This window comes from Pristis pectinata, chromosome 13 (assembly GCF_009764475.1).
Source record: "Pristis pectinata isolate sPriPec2 chromosome 13, sPriPec2.1.pri, whole genome shotgun sequence".
NCBI classification, from domain to species: Eukaryota; Metazoa; Chordata; class Chondrichthyes; order Rhinopristiformes; family Pristidae; genus Pristis; species Pristis pectinata.
The window spans coordinates 408,259-428,370 of NC_067417.1; the positions used below are offsets into that span (position 1 = coordinate 408,259).

At 43.8% G+C, this 20,112-nt stretch overlaps 1 protein-coding gene across 1 annotated transcript in view; it reads right to left on the reverse strand.

Moving 5' to 3' along the window:
• Positions 1-20,112, reverse strand: part of tango6 (transport and golgi organization 6 homolog (Drosophila)) — a 93,938-nt gene that overhangs the window by 18,044 nt on the left and 55,782 nt on the right. Inside the window, exons 15-16 of the mRNA XM_052028671.1 lie at positions 11,631-11,783; positions 10,078-10,229 (exon numbers count right to left, since the gene is read on the reverse strand). Coding sequence (XP_051884631.1) covers positions 10,078-10,229; positions 11,631-11,783 — 305 coding nt within the window. The remainder of the gene's footprint in view (positions 1-10,077; positions 10,230-11,630; positions 11,784-20,112) is intronic.

Consider the following 20,112-nt stretch of genomic DNA (forward strand, 5'->3'; position numbering starts at 1 on the left):
TTGAAAGCCTTCCTCGCTGTCCACTACGCCTCCAATCTTAGTGTCATCCGCAAATTTACTAACCCAATTTACCACATTATCATCTAGATCATTGATATATACAACAAACAACAAAGGCCCCAACACAGATCCCTGAGACACACCACTAGTCACAGGCCTCCAATCTGAGAGACAACCATCCACAACCACTCTCTGTCTTCTCCCACTCAGCCAATTTCGAATCCAGTTTACAACCTTTCCATGGATACCCATTGACTGAACCTTCTGAACTAATCTCCCATGTGGGACCTTGTCAAAGGCCTTACTAAAGTCCATGTCGACCACATCCACAGCCTTACCTCCATCTACTTTCTTAGTGACCTCCTCAAAAAACTCTACAAGATTCGTTAAACACGATCTACCAGGCACAAAGCCATGCTGACTATCCTTAATCAACCCTTGGCTGTCCAAATACTTATATGTCCTATCTCTCAGAACACCTTCCAATAATTTACCCACTACTGATGTCAGGCTCACTGGCCTGTAATTACCCGGTTTACTCTTCGAGCCTTTCTTAAACAATGGAACAACATGAGCTATCCTCCAGTCCTCTGGCACCGCACCCGTGGCTAAGGACATTTTAAATATATCTGCCAGGACCCCTGCAATTTCTACACTAGTCTCTCTCAAGGTCCGAGGAAATATCTTGCCAGGCCCTGGGGATTTATCTACCTTTATTCGCTGTAAAGCATCAAGTACCTCCTCCTTCTTAATCTCTATATGTTCCATGACACTAGTGCTTGTTCCCCTTCCTTCCATATCCACGATGCCAGTTTCCTGAGTAAATACTGATGCAAAAATACTGTTTAAGACCTCCCCCATCTCCTGAGGCTCCACACATATATGACCACTGATCTTCTAGGGGACCAATTCTGTCTCTTACTATCCTTTTGCTCTTAATATACCTGTAGAAACCCTTTGGGTTTACCTTCACATTATCTGCCAAAGCAGCTTCATGTCTTCTTTTTGCCTTCCTGATTTCCTTTTTTAGTACTTTCTTACATTTCCTATACTCTTCAAGTACCTCATCCGTTCCTAGTTGCCTACACCTGCTATACACCTCTCTCTTTTTCTTAACCAGCTCACCAATATCCCTTGAATACCAAGGTTCCCTATGCTTGTTACCTTTGCCTTTAATCCTGACAGGAACATACAAACTCTTCACTCTCAAAATTTCGTCTTTGAAGGCTTTCCATTTACTGAGCACATCCTTGCCAGAAAATAACTTATCCCAATCCACCCTACCTAGATCCTTTCTCATTTCCACAAAATTGGCCTTTCTCCAATTTAGAACCTCCACTCGAGGACCAGACCTATCCTTATCCATAATTATCTTGAAACTAATTGCATTATGGTCACTGGACCCAAAATGCTCACCTACACATACTTCTGTCACCTGACCTGCCTGGTTCCCTAATAGGAGATCAAGTATTGCATTCTCTCTCGTTGGTACCTCTATATATTGATTTAGAAAACTTTCCTGAACACATTTGACAAATTCCAAGCCATCCAATCCTTTCGCAGTGTGGGAGTCCCAGTCAATATGTGGAAAGTTAAAATCCCCTACTATTACAACTTACTGTTTCTTACATCAGTCTGCTATCTCACTACAGATGTGTTCCTCCAATTCTCTCTGACTATTGGGCGGTCTATAATACAACCCTATTAGTGTGGCCACACCTTTCCTGTTCCTCAGCTCACCCATATGGCCTCTGTAGACGAGCCCTCCGGGCTGTCCTGTCTATGCACAGCTGTGATCTGTTCCCTGACCAGTAATGCCACTCCTCCCCCTTTCATCCCTCCCCCTCTATCATGTCTGAAACAACAGAAGCCCGGAACATTAAGCTGCCAGTCCTGCCCCTCCTTCAACCATGTCTCACTAATAGCAGTAACATCGTAATCCCACGTGCCAATCCACGCCCTAAGCTCATCCGCTTTACCTACGATACTCCTTGCATTGAAATAGATGCACCTGAGAACATTACTATCATGTACAAACCTTTGATTTCTGTCCATACCTGCAGACCTCGCATGATCATTTTCCTCCTCACTTTCTTCTCTGACACTCTGGTTCCCCTCCCCCTGCAAATCTAGTTTAAACCCACCAGAGCAGCACTAGCAAACCTACCCACAAGTATGTTAGTCCCCTTCCAGTTCAGGTGGAATCCACAATCATCAAGTGCTTCAAGAGGCTGGTCACGGCATGCATTAACTCCAGCCTCCTGGAAAGCCTCGACCCACTGCGATTCACCTACTGCTGACAGAAGTCTACAGTGGACACCATCTCTCTCACCCTACACTCATCTCTGGAGCAGCTGGACAATAAAGACACCTATGTCAAGACTATCGTTTATTGACTACAACTCCAGCTTCAATACTATAATTCCAAGCAAACTCATCACCAAACTCCGAGACCCGGGACTCAACACCTCCCCCTGCAACTGGATCCTTGACCTTCTGACCAACAGACCGCAATCAGTGAGGATAGGCAGCAAAACCTCCAGCACGATTATACTGAACACTGGTTGAGAATACACAAGGCTGTGTCCTCAGCCCCCTACTCTACTGCTTATACACTCATGACTGCGTGGCTAGATTCTGCTCTAACTCCATCTACAAGTGTGCAGATGATACCACCATAGTGGGCCGTATCTCAAATAACGATGAGTCAAAGTAGAGGAAGGAGACAGAGAGCTTAAATGACATGGTGTCATGACAACAATCTTTCCCTCAATGTCAGCAAAACAAAAGAGCTGGTCGAGTTCAGGAAAGGGGGCGGAGTACATACACCTGTCTACATCAATGGTGCTGAGGTCAAGAGGTTTGAGAGCTTCAAGTTCCTCGGAGTGAACATCACCAATAGCCTATCCTGGTCCAACCACGTAGACACCACGGCCAAGAAAGCTCACCAGCGCCTCTACTTCCTCAGGAGGCTGAAGAAATTTGGCATGTCCCTTTTGATACCCACCAACTTTTGTCGATGCATCACTGCCTGGTACGGCAACTGCTCTGCCCGGGACCACAAGAAACTGCAGAGAATTGTGGACGCAGCCCAGCTCATCATGGAAACCAGTCTTCCCTCCATGGACTCCATAACTCTCACTGCCATGGTGAAGCAGCCAGCATCCACCCACCTAGGTCATTTTCTCTCTTTTCTCCTCGCCCATCAGGCAGAAGATACAGGAGCCTGAGGGCACATACCACTAGGTTCAAGGACAGCTTCTATCCCACTATTATAAGACTATTGAACGGTACCCTTATACGATGAGATGGACTCATGACCTCAATCTACCTTAGAAACAAAGAAAACCTACAGCACAATTTAGGCCCTTCAGCCCACAAAGCTGTGCCAAACATGTCCCTACCTTAGAGACCCATAGCCCGCTATTTTTCTCAGCTCCATGTACCTATCCAAAAGTCTCTTAAAAGACCCCATTGTATCTGCCTCCACCACTGTTTCCGGCAGCCCATTCCACGCACTCACCACTCTGAGTAAAAAACTTACCCCTGACATCTCCTCTATATCTACTCCCCAGCATCTTAAACCTATGTCCTCTTGTGGCAACCATTTCAGCCCTAGGAAAAAGCCTCTGACTATCTACTCGATCAATGCCTCTCATCATCTTATACACCTCTATCAGGTCACCTCTCATCCTCCGTCACTCCAAGGAGAAAAGGCCGAGTTCCCTCAACCTGCTTTCATAAGGCATGCTCCGCAATCCAGGCAGCATCCTTGTAAATCTCCTCTGCACTCTTTCTATGGCTTCCACATCCTTCCTGTAGTGAGGTGACCAGAACTGAGCACAGTATTTCAAGTGGGGTCTGACCAGGGTCCTATATAGCTGCAGCATTACTTCTCGGCTCCTAAATTCAATTCCACGGTTGATGAAGGACAATACACCATCTGCCTTCTTAACCACAGAGTCAACCTGTGCAGCTGCTTTGAGTGTCCTATGGACTCAGACCCCAAGATCCCTCTGATCCTCCACACTGCCAAGAGTCCTACCATTAATACTATACTCTGCTATCATATTTGACCTACCAAAATGAACCACTTCACACTTATCTAGGTTGAATCTGCCACTTCTCAGCCCAGCTTTGCATCCTATCTATGTCCCACTGTAACCTCTGACAGCCTTCCACACCATCCACAACACCTCCAACCTTTGTGTCATCAGCAAACTTACTAACCCATCCCTCTACTTCCTCATCCAGGTCGTTTATAAAAATCACAAAGAGTAAGGGTCCCAGAACAGATCCCTGAGGTACACCACTGGTCACCAACCTCCATGCAGAATACAACCCTTCAACAACCATTCTTTGCCTTCTGAGGGCCAGCCAGTTCTGGATCCACAATGCAATGTCTCCTTGGATCCCATGCCTCCTTACATTCTCAATAAGCCTTGCATGGGGTACCTTATCAAACGCCTTGCTGAAATCCATATACGCTACATCTACTGCTCTCCCTTCATCGATGTGTTTAGTCACATCCTCAAAAAATTCAATCAGGCTCGTAGGGCAGGACCTGCCCTTGACAAAGCCATGCTGACTATTCCTAATCATATTATACCTCTCCACATATTCATAAATGCTTTCTTTTTCGATCTTTTTTATTAGTAGTTTCCAAATTAATACAGAATAACATCCATGTTTGTAGATCTAATACAAAGAGATCAGGAGAACAATCATAGCATAGATAATCATAGACAGCAATAAAATATAGAAAAAAAAATCTGTAGATCCCACTATCTCTTAGCAAATGAATATAATATAAAAGAAAGGAAAGAAAAAGATTTATTGTGTATATGAAAGAAAAAGAAACCCCAAATCAATAAGAAAAATTATAAACAATATATCAAACCAAACTGAACCAAAAAATTAAAAAACAAAACAAAAAGAAAACAAAAACTGGACTGAAATTTCTCAATAGAAACAGAGCAATATTATGTCGTCAACTCCGTTCTTCTAAATTGGAAAGTTATTGAAAAGGGATCTACGTCATGTGAAAATATTGAATAAATGGACTCCAAATATCTTCAAATTTAAGCGAAGGATCAACGGTACCACTCCTAATTTTTTCCAAGGTTAAACATGATATAGTTTGAGAAAACCATTGAAAAGTAGGGGGTATAGGGTCCTTCCATTTAAATAGAATGGATCTCCTGGCCATTAATGTAACAAAAGCAATCATACAACAAGCAGAAGCGGATAAATGGCCAGAATCCATCATTGGTAACGCAAAAATTGCAGTAATAGGATGGGGTTGTAGATCAATATTCAATACAGTTGAAATAATATTAAAAATGTTTTTCCAATATTTTTCCAAAAGAGGGCAGGACCAAAACGTGTGTCAGGGAAGCCACCTCCAAATTACATGTGTCACATATAGGATTTATATGGTGATAAAAACGGGCTAACTTGTCCTTCGACATATGGGTCCTGTGACCCACCTTAAACTGTATCAAAGAGTGTCTAGCACACATTGAAGATGTATCAACTAATTGGAGAATTTTCTTCCATGTCTCTGTGGGTAAGAGTATCTGGAGTTCTCTTTCCCATTCATTCTTAATTTTATCAAGTGTCTCTAGACGTATTTTCATAATCAGATCATAAATTATTGCTATCAAGCCCTTCTGATAAGGATTAAAACCTAAATTTTTTTCTGTAATTTCAATTTTATGTGGTATTGGAAAAGTAGGTAAAATGACTTTTTAAAAATTTCTAATCTGTAAATATCGAAAAAAAATGTGGTCTAGGCAAATTGTATTTATTAGATAAATTGTTCAAAAGACAAAAAAACAGTTTTCAATGAATAGATCACGAAAACACGTTCTTCCCTTCATTTTCCATAAAGAAAAAGCTAAATCAGTTCTGGATGGTTGAAAGAAAAATTGGATTGGATAGGACTTGATAAAATTAATTTATTCAATCCAAAAAATTTACGAAATTGAAACCATATTCGTATTGTATGTTTAGTTATTGGGTTAATCATTTGTTTACTCAATTTAGTAAGTGCAAAAGGAGTGAGGCTCCTAAAATAGAAGCTAATGAAAATCCTTGCACAGACTCATACTCAAGATACACCCATCAGGGACATTGAATTACATCTAAATCTTGTGCCCAGAAAATTAAATATCTAATATTAATTGCCCAATAGTAAAATCTAAAATCTAATCCTTTTTTAATTTTTGTAAATATTTCTTACTTAACCTTGGGTTTTTATTCTGCCATATATATGAGAGAATTTTAGAATCGACAGTATCGAGAAAGGATTTCAAGATGAAGGTTGGAACCGCCTGAAATAAATACAAAAATTTTGGTAAAATATTCATCTTAACCACATTAATTCGACCAATCAATAATAGATACAATGGGGACCATTTAGTAAACAATTATTTGACATGATTGATTAAGGGTAAAAAGTTAACTTTAAATAAGTCCTTATGCTTCTTGGTAATTTTAACACCCAAGTAAAATAATCAGTCACTAATCTAAATGGTAATTGCCTATAAATTGAGACTTGCATATTTAATGAGAAAAGCTCACTCTTATTAAGATTTGATCTATAACCAGAGAAAACACTAAACTGAGCAAGCAGTGATAATGTTGCAGGAATGGATTTCTCAGGGTTAGAGATATAAAGTAACGACCTTGCACCTTATTGTCTACCTGCACTGCACTTCATATAGCTGTGACACTTCACTCTATATTCTGTTATTGTTTTTACCCTGTACTACCTCAAATGCACTGTGTAATGAATTGATCTGTACGAACGGTATGCAAGACAAGTTTTTCACTGTACCTCAGTACATGACAATAATAAACCAATAACCCACCTCCCTTACCTTCTTGCCTATCCTTCTGTATCACCTGATACTCTTGGAGATTTAATTCCCCACTCATCTCCACTCTGTAACCACGTTTCTGTAATGGCCACTAAATCATACCCCTTTGTACTGATTTGTGCCACAAGTTCACTGACCTTGTTTTGAATACTACGGGCATTCAGGTAAAGTGCCCTTACACTCATTGTCCTTTTAGAATCTAGTAACCTTTGTGTCCTTTGCATTTAACTTTTCTGTCCTCCACTCTTACTTTTCTCTTTTCTAACTTTTGCTCTGGTCTCTGCTTTAGAAAACATAGAAAACCTACACACGTACACCTACATCCACCTCCCCCAGTTCAAATGCCCCAGGAATCTAAAACCCTCCCTCTTGCACTACTGCTCAAGCTAATATTCATCCTAACTAAGCTGCTATTCCTACTCTGACTAGCCCGTGGCACAGGTAGCAATCCTGAGATTATTACCTTTGAGGTCCTACTTTTAAATTTATCTCCCAGCTCCCTGAATTCGGCTTTTAGGACCTCATCCCACTTTTTTCCTATATCGTTGGTACCTACATGCACCGCAACAACTGGCTGTTCATCCTCCCATTCCAGAATGCCCTGCAGCCGCTCTGAGACATCCCTGACCCTTGCACCCGGGAGGCAACACACCAACCAGGAGTCCCATTTGCAGCCACAGAAGCTCCCGTCTATTCCCCTTACCATGGAATCCCCTACCACTAGAGCTCTGCCACTCTTTTTCCTGCCCTCCTGTGCAGCGGAGCCACTCATGGTGCCATGATCCTGGCTACTGCTGCCTTCCCCTGATGAGCCATCTCCCCCAACAGTATCCAAAGCAGTATACCTGTTTTGGAGGGAGATGACCGCAGGGGACTCCTGCACTACCTTCCTGCTACTGCTCTACCTGTTGGTCACCCATTCCCTGTCTTTCCCTAGGCCTTTAAACTGCGGTGTGACCAACTCACTAAACGTGCTATCCATAACATTCTTAGCATCACGCAGCTCCAGTGCCGCCATGCAGTCTGTCAGGAGCTGCAGCTGAACATACTTCCTGCACACGTAGTCATCAGGGACACTGGCAGCCTCCCTGAGTTCCCAAATTGCACAGGAGGAGCATGACACAGGTCTGAGCTCACCTGTAAAAAGCTTTGAGGGAAAATAAAGAGACAAAAAAAAATAGGAACCTCCCCTCACCTTACCTTAGTGTTGCTCACCCTCCCCACTGAAGCTTGGTATTCCCCAAAGCCCACACTCAGACAACCAACAGCACTTTGACTAGACAGCAGCCCCTCTCAAAATAACTGCTTTGTTTGACCTTAACTTCTTATTAGCTGCTGATAATTAGCCAATCACAATTAACTATTAACTAACAATAAGCTGACTTGCCTCTTAAATTCCTGCAAGTGAAACTCACAAGCAAGAAGACTCCCTTCTTTTCAATTCTCCCGGCCTCGTTCCAAGTCGCCAACTCCTTAGCCTCCTCTCTTCTCACCAAAGCCTCTTGAGCCAGATCCTCAGCTCCCCACTCTGACACTGGCCACTCACACAATGGCTGCTCCACAAAGGCCACTCCGCTTGACCGTTACTTCTTTTTATTGGCTGCTGTTAACTAGCCAATGAGCCAATCAACTATTAACAACTTATAAATGTGCCTCTTTTAGACTCCTGCAAGGTGAAACTCCCAAGCACAACCACAGAGACTCACCTCTTTTCAAATCTCCCACTCTAAATCCTGCTCCGTCCCGATTCCTGCACGAAACTCACCTGTAACTTCTATGTTTCTCTGCATTTTCTTTAGTTTTGACTCAGGGCAGGCAGACTGACTCTACAGGCCAGTTTACCTGCCTTTCTTCAATTTAATTTTTAGCTGAAGAGTTCATCAAGATTCATTCAAAATGGCCACAATACTCTTGAGCAGGGTTGAGTCAATCCATCGTCCCAGAAGGCTGTGCTCAGCCTTCCCAAAGCCATCATCTCTGATTTCATTCATGCACATTTGCCTCCCCCATCAGGATAAATCTGAAAGCAGACCTTCCCATTTTGGAAGGGTTCTTTCTCAAAACGGCAGACTTCCACTCAGGAGTTCCAGCACAACAGCCCCACCTTGGTCAATCTATGATCTGAATCACTGATTGATTTGGAGCTTTACCCTAACTTAAAATCAACCAGAATTTAGATAGCAAATTACAAATGTGGTCATTTGGAAGCTTGGGATGGTGAAAGTATTTGGATATTACTATAACCCTTACAAAAAGTCAGCTCCTGAGAGTGGACTTCTGTAAAAAAAAATCTCTAAGCAGGGTGTAAGCCTGTAATTTGTTAACTGAATACTTTCTCTTGCCAGGACACCAAGTCTATTGGCTTTTATTTACTCAAAAACATTTATACATTCCTATTTCAGTAACCCATCCTCACTTTTAAAGACCACCAGGACAGGGTTAAGGAATAGTATTGTTTATTGGTTTTTATAATGATGCAGGAGGCCATTTGGACCATCAGGTACACGCTGGTTTTCAAGGAAGCATTCCCCCTCTCATTTCCCTGTACCCCTGCTACTTATTCTCTCTCACACATGCCAATCAATTCTCCTTTGATTCTTTTCCCCATTAACCTACATGAAGAGGTAATATGAATAGCTGATTAAACTACCAGCACGACTTTGGGATGTGTGAAGAAACCAGACCACATGGAGAAAATGTGCACATGCCAAACAAACTCCTCTGCACCTAAGGTCAGGACTGAAGACAGTCACTGGAGCTGTGAAGCAGCAGCACTAACTGCTGCACTACCACGCCAGTCAGTCAACACGAGGTGATGTCGACCATGAATATTACAACACAAAGCAACTAATGAACAGTGGGACAGCTCAGTCTCAGCAGTTATCTTTGTGAACTGGTTAAGAAGTTAAGCGAAGACTTGCATGGAATCCAACTCGAAAAGTTCCCTTGCCCTTCCTGCTTCCGCTCTGCACTGCCTGCCTTTATGGCTGATTTTAGGTGGGGTAGAGCTCTCCAACAATCAATGATTTAGATCATCCTTGACCCTGATCAAGTATGATACAATGTGGTTGGTGTTTAAAATATGTTGCAACCCAGTGCGTGTGGAAACATGTAAAAGGAAATTCGCCTCCTCACAATCCATGAAATTCTCATGGGACCTGATGTCCCTAATAACACCTAGCCCTGGGCTTACCTCATGAACTACTGATCCCAAAGCAAAATCCAGGCAGGTACAGAGCTCCCCCAGGTTCGATAGGCTACTGGCTCGCAAAGAACTATCCGGATCCCTTGTTCCCATCAAATAAACATGAATCAACTGGTCACGGTAGTGTGAAGCCATCTCACCTAGTGAAAGAAAGAGTGAAGGGACGATGAGATGGGAGAAGAGAGAGCATACAGAGTGGGAGGGGCAGAGGAGATGGTGGGGTGGTTCACAGGAACTGAGCAAGGGTAAAAACTGAGGAGGAGACAAAAGAAGCCTGTAAAGCTGCAGGGAGGGGGATGTCTCTGGTGGGATAAAAGCACGATGCCCATGGGGACAAGCTGTCTCCTTTTCAGTTCTGACGAAGGGTCTTTGACCAGAAATGTTGACTCTGTTTCTCTTCCCACAGGTGTGCCCTGACCTGCTGAGTGTTTCCACCACTTTTGGACTTTGTTTCAGATTTCCAGCATCTGCAGTTTTTTTTGATTTTCACCCATGTGTTCTAATTCTGTTAAATTATCTTCAGTGTAGCTCTTTATTGAAGGGCTTCTCAGAGCCCAGACACATCACATGAACTGGGTCACCAGTTTATCTGCAAGTTACATCATCAGTTGTACAGTTTGATTTTCCTTTCATGTTAATTCTGCCCAACCTGTTACTATTGTTGAACCATCCTTTTATCAGTTCCTTAATAATAAATTCCACAATGTTCCCAAATACTAATGTTGGACTAAGTAGTCTGTATGTCCCAAGTACTCTCCCCACTTCTTTCTTAAACAACGAGTTACATTTGCTAGCTTCCAAACTCCAGACTCTGCATTTTTGAGGTGGGGGGGAGGGAGGGGGCAGGCAAGGGACAGACCGAAGCAGGAGGAAAAGAAATTTGACTGAGGGGCAGGGGAGGAGCAAGGGAGGAGGGATTGAAGAGGGGTGTACGGGGGGAGGGAGGGAAGAGGGACATACACCTTTCACCTCCACAGATGCTGCCTGACCCACTGAGTTCTTCCAGTGTTCTGTTTTTTGTTTTGGGTTCCAACATCTGCAGCCTTGTACGTCTGCAACAAAACTACTTCATCCTTATATTCTGTCCATCCAGTTACAAAAGTCAAGAGTCCCTTGACTTTTTTTTTGACCCTCTCCTTTATCTATTAGTAATCCATACATGGACCCTCAATCCCTTCAGCCCTCCTCAGTTTATCATTTAATACTGAAGTGATGAGAGACATGCAGACACAAACATATAATAATCCTGACAGAGACACCAGAGACTGCAGAAGCTGGAATCTGGAGCAACACACAAGGTGCTGGAGGAACTCAGTAAGTCGGGCAGTATGTGTGGAGGGAAATGGACAGTCAATGTTTTGGGTTGAGACCCTTCATCTGGGCTGCTATAATAATCCTGAACTGGTGCAGTTCCCACCCTGTTCACCCTACAAGCAATCGAGTTTCAGAAGCTCAGACATTCAGACACCTCCAAAGAAACTCTGATCTTGTGTGGATTACAGGTTCCAATACAGGGACAGTATCAATCGCAAGTGACTCACCCAATGCTCTTGTACTACGCATCAGGACCTCTCCTATCTTCATTCGTGTCTCCACAGATCGTATTTTCTCACCTTCAGGCGGTGACATTTGATATTCCTTGAGTAATCGTGGAAGAATTCGGGCTGGGTAGACATCCGACAGCACTGATACACCTGCAGCACCAGAGTTTGAAACAGTATAAGACTTCACACTAGCCCAGGTAAGATACTGAGTGGTGCAGAGGAATGGGCACTTACTCCTTGTTGGGTTCAAAGGTTGCTCAGAAAGAGATAGATCTCTACCTTTCTTAGTTATTCCGTTACTGCTACTTTAGTATTTCTTTTTGCACTACTTCAGACTGTACTACAACCTTTGCTTCATCCTGCTGTTTTGCACTCATTACTGTATTTATTATTACCATGTCTACTGTTTACTTTGTGACCTTCATGCAACTGACAATTTCATTGCACCCTGGTGTATATGATGACAAACTAATATGATCTAAAAGACTGTCTATTAGCAATTGGGGTGTAGAGTACTAAAGGAGCTTTCCTCTGCATCTGACCCATATATTTAATCTGGGAATGCGTGATGGGACAGTGTAGAGGAAGCTTTACTCCATACCCAAGTTGGGTGCAGGTGAAGGGACACAGAAGGTATCGATGCTGCGATGATGATTTCAATTGCTGAAATAAAGTTGCTTTATCTTTATCAATTATGACTAAAAAGATTAAGAATACTCTTAAGAGGGAAATAAGGAGGGCAAAGAGAGGGTTAGATAAGGTTAAGGAAAATCCCAAGAGGTTCTTTTGCTATATTAAGAATAAAAGGGTGGCTAGGGAGAGAGTAGATCCCCTTTGAGATCAGCAGAGCCACCTGTCTTGAGTCACAGGAGATGGGTAGGACTTTTAATGAATATTTCTCCTTGGTGCTTACTGAGGAGAAAATCATAGTGCTCAAGAGATGAGGGAAATTAGTGGAGATGTTTTGAAGAACATTCATATTACCAGGGAGGAGGTATTTGGAGCCTTACAGCGCATTAAGGTGGATAAATCCCCAGGGCCTGACCGAGTGCATCCCAGGACTTTGTGGGAGGCTGGAGGAGAAATTGCAGAGGCCCTTGCGGAGATATTTACTTCACCATTAGCCACTGGTGACGTTCCTGAAGATTGGAAGGTGGCTAATGTTGTTCTGTTGTTTAAGAAGGGCAGCAAGGACAAGTCAGGGAACTACAGGCCGGTCAGCCTGACATCAGTGGTGGGGAAATTACTGGAGGGAATTCTGAGGGACAGGATCTACCAGCATTTGGATAGAGTCTGATTAGGAGGAGTCAGCATGGCTTTGTGCATGGAAAGTCATGCTCGATGAACCTTTTTAGAGTTTTTGAAGATGTAACCAAAAAGATGATGAGGGGCAGGCGCAGTAGTGTAGCGGCTAGCGTAACGCTTTACAGCACCAGCGACCCAGGTTCAATTCCAGCTGCTGTCTGTAAGGAGTTTGTACGTTCTCCCCGTGTCTGCATGGGTTTCCTCCAGGTGCTCCAGTTTCCTCCCACATTCCAAAGACATACTGGTTAGGAAGTTATGGGCATGCTATGTTGGCGCTAGAAGTGTGGCGACACCTGCAGGCTGCCCCAGAACACACTACGCAAAATGATGTATTTCACTGTGTGTTTCGACGTACATGTGACTAATAAAGAAATCTTATTATCTTATTAGCTCAGTAGATATCGTCTATTTGGACTTTAGCAAGACCCTTGACAAGGTCCCGCATGGCAGGCTGGTTTGGAAGGTTAGGTCCCATGGAATCCACGGAGAGCTAGTTAGGTAGATTCAAAATTGGCTCGGAGATAGGAAGCAGAGGGTGGTTGTTGAAGGTTGTTTCTCAGAATGGAGGCCGGTGAATAGAGGTGTGCCGCAGGGGTCGGTGTTGGGGCCCTTGTTATTTGTATAAATGATTTGGATGCAAATGTACAAGGCTTGATCAGTAAGTTTGCGGATGACACGAAATTAGGAGGTGTTGTTGATAGTGAAGAAGGTTATCGTAGATTACAGGGGGTCCTTGATCAGTTAGGTAAGTAGGCCAAGGAGTGACAAATGGATTTCAAAACAGAGAAGTGTGAGGTAATGCATTTTGGAAAGTCAAACCAGTGTAGGACTTATACTATGAATGGTAGGGGTCCAGGGAGTATAATGAAACAGAGGGCCCCAGGAGAACAAGTGCATAGTTTGTTGAAAGCGCTGTCACAGGTAGATGGTGGTGAAAAAGGGCCTTTAGCACACTGGCCTTCATCAGTCAGGGCACAGAGTACAGGAATCAGGACATTATGTTGCAGTTGTACAAGTCGCTGGTGAGGCCACACTTGGAGCACTGTGTGCAGTTTTGGTCACCCTGTTATAGGAAAGACTTGGTTAAACTGGAAAGAGTGCAGAAAAGATTTACAAGGATGTTGCCAGTTCTAGAGGGCCTGAGTTAGAGAGAGAGATTAGCCAGGCTAGGTCTTTATTCCTTGGAGCATAGGAAAATGAGGGATGATTTCATAGAGGTTTATAAAATCATGAGGGGCATCAATAAGGTAGATGGTAAGTCTTTTCCCCAGGGTAGGGGAGTCCAAAACTAGGGGGCATGGATTTAGGGTGAGAGGGGAAAGATTTAAAAGGGACCTAGGGGCAACTTTTTCTAGCAGAAGGTGGTGAGTAAATGGAACGAGCTGCGAGAGGAAGTGGGTGAGGCAGATACAATAGTATCATTTAAGAAGCACTTGGATAGGTACATGGAGGGCTGGGGCTTCGATGGATATGGGCCAAATGCAGGAAATTGGGACTAGATAGGTGGGCACCGTGGTCGGCATTGACTTGGTGGGCCGAAGGGCCCGTATCCGTGCTGTATTGCTCTATTACTCTAATTCAAGATTCACAAACATTAACAGGGAAAATGCAAATCAATGAATCTCAAGATCAAGGCAATAGCCACAAGCAATGAAATAAAGGCAGTTACTTCATTCATGTGCTTCATTAGTTACAGGGAACAGAGATTATTCATAAGTATCTAGAATAACAAAATACAAAGTTAATCTTGTTGAGACTTGACGGAAGCTGGACTGAAATACAACTCATAATTACAGGGAAATGTCACCACACCAGGAAATAATCAGGAAGTTAAAAGGTTATTTTCAGGGCTGGTTTAACCTTAATTCCTACAAATTTAAGACGGTAAGGTATGATTGACATGTTAAAAAATACTGAAAGGGTTTAATAGCACAGAGAGAGAAAACTTAATTCTCCAACTACCATGAAGGTAGAGCCAGGCCACAGGTGGAGGTGAAGAATCAGCTCCACAGAAGGAGACACATGGAACTCCTGCTCTGCAACTGGGACTTTAGGTACAGACTAGTTGTGATCTTGTTGAACTGTAGGACAGGCTCAAGGGGCTGAATCGCTGACTCCTGTTCCCGTTTGATCACATATCAACATTATAACAAGGAAACAAGCCACTTGGCCAATCCCTCGTTAATGTTCAACCACCACAGCCAGTATTCTGACCGGCAAGCTTTAAATGTGGAAGTATTGACATGGTCATATGCCAGGGGAAGATTATTTTATTTACTCCATCAAAACTTGACAAGAAATATTGTAGTTTTAGTCAAAAAGATAAAGCAGCATATGTGAGGAGTAGGATGCTGAAATCAGACCAATCCCATGAGGAACATAAAAGGAAGGAGTAAAGAACTTAAACAGGGAATTAGGGGGCCAAAAGGGGCCACGAAATGCCCTCGGCAAGTCGGATTATGGAGAATCCCCAAGGCATTTTATACTTGCATTAGGAACAAGAGGGCAGTAAGGGAAAGGGTAGGTCCAATCAAGAACAGAGGTGGGAATCTCTGCCTGGAGCCAGAGGAAGTGGGCGAGATCCTTAATAAGTACTTCATGTAAGTATTCACCAAGGAGAAGGACATGGATGGTGCTCTACTTCCTCAGGAGGCTCTACTTCCACAGCCAAGAAAGCTCACTAGTGCCTCTACTTCCTCAGGAGGCTAAAGAAATTTGGTTTGTCCCCTTTGACTCTCACCAACTTTTATCAATACACCATAGAAAGCATCCAATCTGGATGTATCACGGCTTGGTACGGCAACTGCTCTGCCCAGGACCGCAAGAAGCTGCAGAGAGTTGTGGGCACAGCCCAGCACATCACGGACACCAGCCTCCCCTCCTTGGACTCTGTCTTTACCTCTCGCTGTCTTGGTGAAGCAGCCAGCATAATCGAAGACCCCACCCATCCAGGTCATTCTCTCTTCTCTCCTCTTCCATCGGGTAGGAGCCTGAGGGCACGTACCACCAGACTTAAGGACAACTTCTACCCCACTGTGATAAGACCCTTATATAATGAGATGGACTCTGACCTCACAATCTACCTTGTTGTGACCTTGCTCCTTACTGCACTGCACTTTCTCTGTAGCTGTGACACTTTACTCTGTACTGTTATTGTTTTTACCTGTACTACATCAATGCACTCTGTACTACCTTTGCGCTTTGTACTAACCCAATGTAACTGCACTGTGTAATGAATTGACCTGTACGATCGGTTTGTAAGACAAGATTTTCACTGGACCTCGGTACAAGTGACAATAATAAACCAGCACCAATGACGGCGAGATCAGGGAAGGGAATGTTGATGTGAAGGAGTTGGAGACGTTGGGTGTCTTGAAAAACATTAAAGTGGCCTGATGTGATCCATCCCAGGATACTGAGGGAAGAAAGGGAGGAGATTGCTGGGGCCTTGACAAAGAGCTTTGTATCCACTTCAACCATGCGCAAGTGACAGAAGACTTGAGTTGTTACTACATTTAAGGAGGACAACAGGAACAAACCAGGAAATTACAGGCCAGTGAACACATCAGTGGTAGAGGAATTATTGAAAATTCTTAGGGACAGGATTACTTGCATTTGAAAGAGCATAGACTTTAGGGATAGTCAGCATGGCTTTGTGCATGGAAGCTCCTGCCTCACAAATTTGTTTGATTTTATTTTAGATGACAAAGATGATTGATGAAGGCAGGGCAGTAGATGTTGCCTACATGGACTTCAAAGTATTTGACAAGGTCCCTCATGGTGGGCTGGTCTGGAAGATTAAGACATGGGATGCATGGCTTGGTCATAGAAGACAAGGGGTGGAGGTGGAAGAGTCTGAGACACAAGAGACTGCAGATACTGGAATCTGGAGCAAAATATAATATGCCTAAAAACTCAGTGGGTCAAGCAGCATCTGTGGAGGCAAAAGAATTGTTGATGTTTCAGGTCAAGATCCTGCATCAGAACTGATATATACAAAAAATGATCTGGAAGAAAATGTAGGTGGTCTGATTGGCAAGTTTCCAGATGACACAAAAATTGGTACAGTTTTGGATGGTGAGGGAGGTTGTCAAAGGATACAGCAGGATATAGATCAGTTGGAAATATGGGTGGAGAAACAGCGAATGGAATTTAATCTGGACAAGTGTGAGGTGTTACATTTAGAGAAGTCTAGAGAGTAAGAGGAAAGGATACAGAAAATGCAGGACAATTAGGAGCACTGATGTACAGAGGGAATTTGGGTGCAAGTCCAACACTTCATCGGACGGGACATGCACCACAAATGTTGGTAATTCATGCTGCAGCTGTATAAAACTTTGATTAGGCCACCAGCCACATCTCCTCTCCACCCTTTCCACCTTCAGTAGGGACCACTCCCTCCATGACTCCCTGGCCCCTCATCACTCCCCACCCACCCCTCCCTGACCCCTGGCACTTTGCCCTACCATCGTAGGGGAAAGTTTCACATACACCTCCTCCAATCTTGTCAACTACATTCAAAGTTCTTGATGTGGCCTCCTCTACAAATGCAGACTGGGCGACCGTCTGGAGCACCATGTTCAGTCCACAATGGCCATCCCAAGCTCCCAGTTACAGACCATTTCAACTCCCATTCCCACATTGACCTGTCCATCCTCGGCCTCCCTCTCATCCTCCTCCAGTCCTCCCATTTTTGTCCTTTTTCCCAGATACCCTCCAGCTCCCCTTCGCCCATATTTGTCCCCTTATCTCTCCTGGTTCCACACACCCACTACACCCACACAGTTCACCCATAGGTTTCCCTCCACCTCCCCCCACACCCCCAAGCGCTATTTGGTTCTGGTTCCATCTGCCATACACCTCTCCCCTGATGATTCCCAATCTCACCTCCTTTACTTATCAGATTCCAGCACTGGTGGCCCTTTGTTTACCTCCCCCAGCAGCTCTCTCCTGTCTTCACACTCCCCTCCCCCTTTGCTCCTTCTGTTTTTCCTCTTTTTCCCCTCTCCTTTGTCTGCCTCCATCTATCATCTACCTGCCACCGTCTCCCAGCTCCACCCCTGCTCCCCTCTGCTACCTGCCTGTCATCTTACACCGCTTCTCAGTCCTCCAATCACCTCTGACTCCTGTCTCACCACTCTCCTTTTCCCCTTTATACTGGCCATTTCACCTCGCCTCTCCTCTCTCAATCCTGATGCAGGGTTTTGACCCGAAATGTGGACACATATCCCTCTATTTTAAATTCCTCCATATGCTTATCTAGCAATCTCTTGAATCTGACTAATAGGGGTAATGGACCATGTGCAGAAAGATGTGATTAGTTTAATTTGGCATCATGGTCAGCACAGACAAGATGGTGCCAAAGGTGGACAAGGTGGTTAAGAGGGCTGATGGTACACTTGCCTTCATCAGACAGGGCATTGGGACTTCATGTTACAGCTGTACAAAACATTGGTGACACCACAAACTGAATATTGTGTGCAGTTCTGGTCACCATACTATAGGGAGGATGTGATTAAGCTAGAGAGTGTGCAGAAAAGATTCACAAGGATGTTACCAGGACTGGAGGGCTTGAGTTATAAGAGGCTGGACAGGCTGGGACTGTTTTGCCTGGAGCGAAGGAGTATCCTTATAGAGGTTTATAAAATCACAAGGGACATAGATAAGATGGATTGTCACAGCCTTTTTCCCAGGGTAGGGGAATCGAAAACTAGAGGGCATAGATTTAAGTTGAGAGGGGAAAGATTTAAAGGGGATCTGAGGGGCAAGTTTTTCCACACAGAGGGTGGGGGGTATATTGAACGAGCTGCCAGAGGAAGTGGTAGAGGCAAGTACAATTACTATGTTTAAAAGATATTTGGACAAGTATATGGATAGGAATGGTTTAGAGGGATCTGGGACAAACACAGGCAATGGAACAAGCTGAAGAAGGCACCTTGGCCAGCATGGATAGGATGAACCGAAGGTCCTGTTTCTGTGCTGTATAACAATGAAAAGTTTCAGTTTCTCTGTCCACAGACCTTGTCTGATCTGTTGAGTATACCCAGCACCTCCAGGCTCTCCACAAAATTCCATTCTCTCTGTGTTTCTTGGGAACGATGGGAGATACTGTTTGAAACAGCTACATGTGACGGGTTGAGCAACAGAGGGCATTTTATGCTACTGAAAGTGCTGTTCCAAAATCTCTCAGACATGTCCACATAAGCTCTTATTTCAGGTGAACTTCCTAAATTAATATTGTTACTTAGAACTGAAATGAAATCCTCCCACATTCAGGGAGTCAGATTCTCAGCAACTCCTTCAGGCCTCACTGAGAATAAACAGACATTATTGACGAGATCCAACAAAATGACTAATCTTTTCCCTGAACTACGGGATCATGCCTCTGCATAAACTGGTCTTGCTTCTAAGAACTGTTATGACTGACAAGCAGAAGATTTTTGGAAATCTGAAGGAATTGCTTGATATTGATACATCAGGAAAGTAACAATGGCTGACTGTGCTTACATTATGTGTCAAATTATTGAGAAGGTGCTCTCAAATAGGTGAAATATCCTTTATTAGTCTTCTAAGCACCAGATTGGGGTAAATCATAAATCCGGACCATTCTGCATGGCATACAATGGGCGTTAAGAGTTTACATACATATTCACGGCCATTACAGCACGAAAAGAAAACCTTTAAATGAATCAATTCCCGCAATCTCCCATTTTCTCACTCAGTAATCCCTCTCCACTTGGTCGGCATGGACAAGTTGGGCTGAACAGTCTGTTTCTATTCTCTATGACACACATTCCCCTTCCCTACATTCTCCTGTCCTTTTCACTGGTGCTTGGAGCCAGGGGTTGTAACAGTCAGAAGTAACAATGCAAGACATTAAAATAAAGGCTTTAGTGAAACCTGTGGACTCCCGTACCTGAGAAATAGACTGTGACCATTCACTTTATCTATGCCCCTCATGATTTTATACACCTCTATATAAGGTCACCCCTCAGCTCCAGGGAAAAAGTCCCAACCTATCTAACCCTGGTAACATCCTTGTGAATCTTTTCTCTACCCTTTCCAGCTTAATGACATCCTTTCTATAGCTGGGTGACCAGAACTGCACACAATGCTCCAAGTGTGGTCTCACCAACAACTTGCACAGTTGTAACATGACGTCCTAACTCCTGTA